Source organism: Parasteatoda tepidariorum, chromosome 8 (genome assembly GCF_982258835.1).
Source record: "Parasteatoda tepidariorum strain Cologne lab strain chromosome 8, Ptep-v5.0, whole genome shotgun sequence".
NCBI classification, from domain to species: Eukaryota; Metazoa; Arthropoda; class Arachnida; order Araneae; family Theridiidae; genus Parasteatoda; species Parasteatoda tepidariorum.
In genome coordinates, this window is record NC_141762.1 from 63105834 (window position 1) to 63113927 (window position 8094).

An 8094-nucleotide genomic window follows, 5' to 3' on the forward strand; every position below is an offset into this window, starting at 1 on the left:
TGCAACAGAAGTACACAACGCCTCATAAAGCCTCAGTAATACATCAAAAGTTACTCGCATTACTCTGGGAAACATTTGAACATCCTCCATATGGACTTGGGAACACTTAAAGAAGCCTTGGGTCAAGAGATTTTCATCCAATGTAAAAGATAGATGATGTGTGCAGTTGGTTCACTACATGACATACTTCTTTCTATTCCACCGGAATTAAAAAAAACTTTTGAAAACGTAGGCAGGCCTGATTGTGCTCCGGAAAAAATCCGGATTTCCGGATTTTTCGCTAACAGTGATCCGGAAGTTTCCGGAGATTGAAGGTCCAGACGTTTCAAAAAATCATTGATCACAGAAGTTTCTGGAAATCAAATTTTCAAAAGTGGAACTTAAAAACACAGTTTATTTTGTTTGTAAGGGAGAGCCAGATGCATTTTTTATCAGTAAATAGTTATAATCATAAACTCAAGAAAGTAAGACATTTGTAAATTTTTATTACTTCTCCTAAAAAAACCTAGTTTAAATTTTTTTCTTAATTTTTCAATTTAATATTTTTTTTTTTTTAAACTCGGGGAAATTTTCCGGAATTTTGACTTGGGCTCACAATCACCCCTGTGTAGGGAAAGAAGTGTAAAAATTCAGAAAATATGTAGGAAAATAACTGTTTATATTTTTTTGTTAGTAATATTTTAATATTTAGTTATTAAAGAAGTCTCATTTATATTTGATCCATCTTTGTATGTTGCTGTAATATTGTTTTATTTCCAACAAATTTTAAAATCTTTCTAATATTGAAAATTTGTTTGCATCTTTCAGGTTTATTATTTTGAAGACTCTGCGAAGGGATCTAATAGACCACCTGCCTCTGCCACGCAGACTTAAAGACTACCTCAACACCCCACATTATTACTCAGAGGAGTTAGCCACGCAGTCGCTTCTCACTAAAAGATGTACCGACAGCCGTTCTTTGAGCAGCCGATCTAGTCACTCCGGTACAACCAGGGCAGAAAGTGTCTCATCAAATACTCAGTCCAATCCTGGATGATGTTTGCAGCTTTTAGGGAACGATCCTTATTCTACATATGTTTGGCTCGATGTGTTATCATTACCCACAGTTTCCAATCAGTGAAACATAAAAAAAAAAAATTATATATATGACTTTAACCAAGAGTCAAGATCTTTTTTAAAAAGTTAATTTATTATTAAAACACATAGTGATTAGTATATATTAAAGGAATGAATGGGACGTCTGTTTGGATTATCATTATTTGCTTAATTGTGTGATTGTGTAATACGTGGATATACATATTTTTGTATGTATGCCACCAGTAAATGTTACATGTTCATACATGCACAAGCATTAGAAGTGTACTGAAAGGTAAAACATTCCAGGAAAAAAAATAGAAAGAAGCTTGAGGCTTTGTTTGAAAAAATGTGCTGTTTATTTATTGCCAGATTCTTTTTACAGATTAAAAAAAGTGACAGTTGAAGATATTTTTTATGAAAAGATATTGATTGTAATTTTATTTTCATGTTTTTAAAATTTTTTAGCTGCTGAAAAAAAAAAAATAGTAAATGAATACTGCAAAAAGTTTCATTTTAGATTCGATGTACAGTTGACTTGTATTATATACATGTTGTTGTCATTCTCAACTTTAACCCTCTTAGCGTTTACCTCTGAATTTTTTGACATCTGTTTTTCTGTAGAACCAGCTGAAGGACACTTTCATTCAATTTTGCCCAATTCTTTATTTTCAAATTTTTAAGTTTTATGTAATGTTTTTTTTCACTAGTAACTTCTTAGTTGCATACCAGCTTCTCTCTATAATTTCCTTCTCTAACACATAGGAGGAAATTTTTATGCAGTTTTACCTAAGGGCTTTGTGTTCAGATTCTTATTAGTTTGTTTAGCTTTTCTTCTTGCTGCTTTATTGTAATACAAACTGTTCCTTTCTTCTCATATTATTCTATGAGAAAATAGTACTTAGAGGAAAATTTTTTTTAGAAAGTTTTCCAAATTCTTAACGTGTAGAGGGTTAAGGCAGTGTTTGTTTGTAATATTTCACTTTTTAAGAAGTATAAAAATTAATGGGGAGTTGTGAAAATAGATAAAATTTGGCCTAATTTTATTCTGTAAGATAGACAGATAGGGATTTGAAGTTACAAAAAAAGTGACATATTACTAACTTATATCAAGTTAAGTTTAATTTTTCCTACCTTGGACATAGAAGAACATAAGCTGAAATCGCTCTCTGGATTGAGATAATGTTGGAATTTTAAAACGAGTGTTGCATGTCTAAAAATGTTAAAAAGACAACTTGATAAATAGTCTGTTAGTTAATGTTTTGATAATGATGCACACCAGAAATGTATACATTTGTACCTAGATGCTGTTATATTGCATTTCATTAAACTGAACTTCACTTTTCATCTTTTTGTATAAACGTGGAATTGTCATAGATATTAATATTTGAAATAACTGACTTTTTCTTATTTTTATAGCTTAAACGAAATGTTATGACATTTTCTCTTGAAATTTACTTTCTACGATATTTTGTGAACATTATCTTCTTTGAAAGTTACTGGAATTCAATATTAGATTTATATGAATTGTTGTTCTTGAAGAACTTTGTCAATATAAATAGAGTGTGTGAATACATTTTTGTTGGTTAGCATGAATTTTTTTTTGTGTCTGCATTAACTGTAAATTTTGTACTTCATATATCTTAAATCAAAAAAAATTTTCTGTAATTAGTTTGAGAATGGTATATAATTTATTATATTTTTTGGTAAGCATCATGAATAGAGTTCGAAGTAAATTTATAAACTATGTATTTTTTAAATTCTGAAACTGACATTTCTATGGGATTTAATTATATTTGATCTTATTTTAGCTCCATAGCTTTGTAACTTTTAACCAAACCTTTGAAGACAAGGGAATTTCTTTCATTTCTGGTGAGTGTGAGTTCTGGACAATAGACAAGTTGGCTTCTAATGCAATGAATTCTGGTTAATAGATCTTTCTTTTTGACATTAATTGGCAATTAATGGTAAAAATTTGATGTAAACTAATTAAGGTACTGTGGAGATACTATTAAAAATTTTGATTGTTATGGATTAATTAAGATAATGTGGATTGAAGCTTTATAAACTTGAGACAGATAAAAATACTGCATGGTAAAAAGGTTCTTTTTTTGCAAGTAAAGATTTTTTTAAAATTGAATTGACTATTTAGTTTAATAATTTAATAGTTTAGTTTTACAATTAGAATGGTCAATTGTTTTAAATTCTAGAATGGAAATAATTAATTTTGATTAAATATTCAGCCTTATAGATTTAAGTAATTTTTTTTTTATTATAATTTAATATTTGTTAAGAACTGTACATATTTATGATATATTTGTCAAAAGGTAATTATTGTGGGCAATTATGTTTCTGTCAGCATAAAGAACTACTCCACTTACCCATTTAATGCATAGTTTACCTTTCTACAGTTTAATAAATTTCTTTCAACTCTTTACTAATTGAAAAATTTCATTTATGAAAACTGTCTCTATAAGTTTTGTTAGCATTAAGGATATGCAGACTAAACTGTTTATAAATTGAATAATTATAGCATCTCGCATATTGAATTTTTTATTTTATTTATTTACTTTTTGAGGTTGTATCAGTAACTTAAGACAGACAGCATAGGCTGTATATAAATTTGAAAGATTATTTCATTAATGATTAAAACTTTAAGAACCTTATTTATTGTTGTAGAGTCAGCATTAAGAAAAACTAACTATAATCAAATTATTGAATTAAAAAAATTACCTTATTACATTTTAGGAAATTTTCTTTTGCCCTATTATTTGTTGGTTGAAAATATTAAGTTGAATTTTGGTTCCTTCTACATTGAGAAAAACAAGGAAACTAATCTGGCTTCAAATAAAAAGATTATTTTATCCCAATTGAATATTATAGAAACTTTTGAGGGCTGATACTTAATAGGTAAAAAAAGCAATAATTCTAGTTGTGCCAAGAAGAACTGTGATCATGTCAATATGAGTAATGGCAACTTGATCATATCAAAATAATAAATAAATAATATAGTAACTGTAGTTGCATCAATAAAATCCATAATATCTTTTAACTCTTTAAAAAAGAAAGAAAATTAGAGTAAAATCAGGAAGAATCTTTGTTTATAGTTGCGGCAGCATTGGGCGATTAAAAAAAAGATCATTTCTCTAGTACTTTGGAAACTAGTGAAGTACTTTTTGTATTCAACTCCTATAGAAATGTCAGTATTCTGTCCTAAATTATATTCAAAAGCTATGCTTTTTTTTTAATTGTAGACAAATTTAAAATGCTATTAAGCATAAAAAATATTAGCTTTTAGATTATAGAATTGTAAAGATATCTAAATCAATGCAATATCTTTGAGTACTGGTTTACTTAAGAATTTATTGTTTTAAAATTCTTTATTTTTAAGTGTGTGTGGCTGGCCCCACAAAAGCATTTAATGTTTTATTTTAAATCTAAATAATACTTAAAATATACAGGGTGACCAGAGAATAATTTAAGTTCAACTGCTTTTTCTATAATTATTGTTGTACTGTAGTACTGTCACGTTCAAAATTTAAAAATCGTGAAAACGATTAACTTATTTATATTTTATATTGAAGTTTTTGTCTGAAATTTTGTAATAAAAAATTAATATAGCTTGTGGGACAGGATATTTGGCCGATTAGGAGAAAAATAGTATTGTTAATTTAATTTTTGAGCTTCATTTTTTTCATTTCAGTATCCTCTAGATTCTACTTTGTTCCCCACTTTTCTCAGTTTTCCTATTTATTACATACTTATTGAAATTTTGTTGCTTGTTATGCATTGAAATGTATTTTATGATAATTATTTTGATTTTTATGTACTTTTAAAATTTTTTGAAGCTTTTTAAAAGCTTTGAATATATTGGAACTCAGAAAAGTTGAAATTTAACAACAATTAAATAACATACCTTTCAATGAATAAAATTATTCAAAATATTGATTAGTGACTCGTTATGTAGGGAAACTGTGTTCAAATATTTTTTTCCTTCTCAGTTAAGATGATTTTATTGCTGTTTATTTGAAGGAATTAATTTAAATTTATTTTAAGGAATTTATTTAAAGAATTTTCTTATAAAATTAAATAATTATTTATTTTTTAATTTCAAATTTCCAATATTTTTCTTTCTACTAGTTGAATTTATTTAACGTAGCAAATTGCGCTTTTTTTTTCTTTTTTTTAAATTTTTTTTATAAAGGGCTTTCAATTGTATATATTAAAAATGCTTGTTAATTAGCGACTAATTTGTATTATACTATATTGCCAACAAAAATTTTAAACACATTTTTTTAATTTAGTAGGGCAATAATCAATATGTTCTAATCAATATGTTTGATAGTTAATACTCTTAAGTTTTTCTAAAGGCTCTGTCACATATTTCATAGTACTATAACCAAATTTGCTCCATTAGAGTTTCCAATATTGTATTATAGTCACCCTGTCTATTTTATTCATTTGAAAACAATGACAAAAAATTTTAAAAAAAAAATTAAAAAAAGCTGAAACAAACAATTTTATTTTTAAACTTTTATAGTACTATTGCTATTTCAATTAAGTAAAAAATTTGTTTTGTTTGAGTTGAATGTTTGTTATGCAATAGTTATGTGATTTTTGAAGAATTGTTGATTTTGTTAATCAAAATTTACACGTGTATAAATAAATGAAAATAAAATGTTGTGATGCTTGCATTGGAAAAAGAGGAAGAAACCTTTCAAGTACACTCGTAGGTATCCTCATCTTCTAAAGCACAACTCTCTTTCCCAGTGTAATGCAAGACTTTAAAAAAGCATTTATAAAACGTTAAACTGACTCCCTGTGAACACATGTGATAAAATCACCTATTATGATGTTTGTTTAGTTCTTTTTTACATAATAAAGTCAAAGTATATGTTGCTTTCATTTATTGGCCTCTTTCTTATGATGATTACATTTAAATATCCATGGAGTTAACCCTTTGGCGCTAATGGGTCACCAATGTTCCTTTTAAAAAAAAATCTTAGATTATCAGAATTAAATTTGCACTAAAATCTTAAATACAAAGAAAAGAAAGTTTTAAATTCTTTCAAAAATTTATTAAAATTTATTTTGTAATTTAAAGAAATTTCAATGAGGAATAACTGTTTCTCTTAGTTCTAAATAACTGCTAGTTTGAAAAATTATTGTTTAGAAAATTTTCCTTTAACACAGACAGAAAACGCGTAGTTTCAAGCTGTATTTCATAATCATAAATTATTAAAATGTTAAATATATTTTGACCTGCGTTAATGAAAAATATGTTAAATAAAAATTCTGCATCAAAGGGTTAAAAATGGACAGAATAAATCTAGAAACAATAGTTAACAATAACTTAGAAAAAAAATTTAACTTGGAAACAATAGATGATTACATTTTAATATCCATAGAGTTAACCCTTTGATGCAGATGGGTCACCAATGCTCTTTTTATATATATTTTTTCTTCTGGCCCTCTTATCACAAGCAAACATTTGTTTCGGTATTTTTAATTATAAAAAACAGTCTGATAATTTCTGGAGGAAAAAAAATTTTTTAGATTATAGGATTAAATTTGTACTAAAAAAGTAAATTCCAAGGAAATATTTTTTTTATTTTCTTTCATATTCGAAAATTTATCAATAATTGATTTTATTCTACATTCGTATACCTTTCAAAAGAAATTTCAATGATGAATAACTTTCTCTTTGATCTAAGCTGCAAATTTGAAAAATAGTTTGGAAATTAATCATGTATGGAAAATTTACCTTTAACACAGGAAAAAATAATAAAAATAAGTGCTGTAGTTTCATGCAGTATTTCGTAATCATAATTTTTTAAAATGCTGAATATATTTCTTGCTTATTTTGACCTAAATTAATGAAAAATATGTTTAATACAAATTCTGCGTCGAAGGGTTAAAAGTTGAGCAGAATAAATCATTCATCATGATAAAAAATGATATGCATGAACTGATTTTTATCTTTCGAATAGTTGATTCAAATCAGTAAACTAATTTATGGAAATCTGGATCAGTGCTAAAACGTTAATTCAAATAAACGTTACAAGTTAGTGATTCAAGTCATTTAATTGATTCAATAATCAATTTTAGTTTATACATGATGATTAATAATTTCCTCTGAATAAAACTAATTCCAATCAAATCTGTAAATGAGTTCATGCTTTGAATTGGTGATTCAGTAATCAATCCTAGTTTTAACATCGTGATTAATAATTTTCCTTGGAGTTCTTCAGGTTGTTGTAAAAATAATTTTAATAGATACTAAAGAAACACTGGAGAAGTCTGCGTTCATTTTAAGGTCAAAACCCCACGCCGAAAGGAAGTTTCGTAGTAGGTTTCTCTTATATAACATTCGTCCCGCAGTGGACTGATCGTTAAGACACGGTTCCCAGCAGATCACCGAAGTCAAGCGTCAGTGTGCGGGTGGGTGACCACTTGGATCAGTCTGCGTAGGGACCGAGGGTGTGCGGTATTGGTCCTTGTTAAACTGTGCTACCGTAAAGTGCTCGACTTCGCGCGCAGGTCGTCGGGCTACCGAAGCGGGGGTGCCATCCCCTCCGCAGAGGATCAAAATTGTGATGGCATGTCTTCGGATCATCCTCCGAGATGCTTCCCAGACCGTCGCCCATTGTGCAGCTCTAGTGCGACGTAAAATTAACAACAACAACTTATATAACATTCAATCTAGCTGTATTTCAGAGTATTTGTTGCCAACAACCTTAACTATTTTGCAAACAATAACCAACCATACATTTTGTTTTAATGGCACACGATCTATAATTGAAATAAAATTGATAGAAAAAAAAAAACGTTAATGTCTTATTTGGGTAAGGCTTGATATATAATAGGATTGATTATACGCCATGAATCAAATGACACTATATTTGAATTTTTTTTTAAACCATACTTATATAAAGTATTGCATGGTGTAGATTTACTTTATCTAAACAATTTTTATTTGACTAACTTTAAAACAACTGAGATCGGGAAGAACTACTAAGA

At 27.8% G+C, this 8094-nt stretch overlaps 1 protein-coding gene across 1 annotated transcript in view; it reads left to right on the plus strand.

Annotated features, from left to right (window-relative positions):
* Positions 1-5979, plus strand: part of LOC107442882 (uncharacterized) — a 28667-nt gene extending 22688 nt beyond the window's left edge. The window contains exon 5 of the mRNA XM_087168993.1: positions 808-5979. Coding sequence (XP_087025119.1) covers positions 808-1036 — 229 coding nt within the window. The 3' untranslated portion in view covers positions 1037-5979. The remainder of the gene's footprint in view (positions 1-807) is intronic.
* The last annotated feature ends 2115 nt before the right edge of the window (positions 5980-8094 follow it).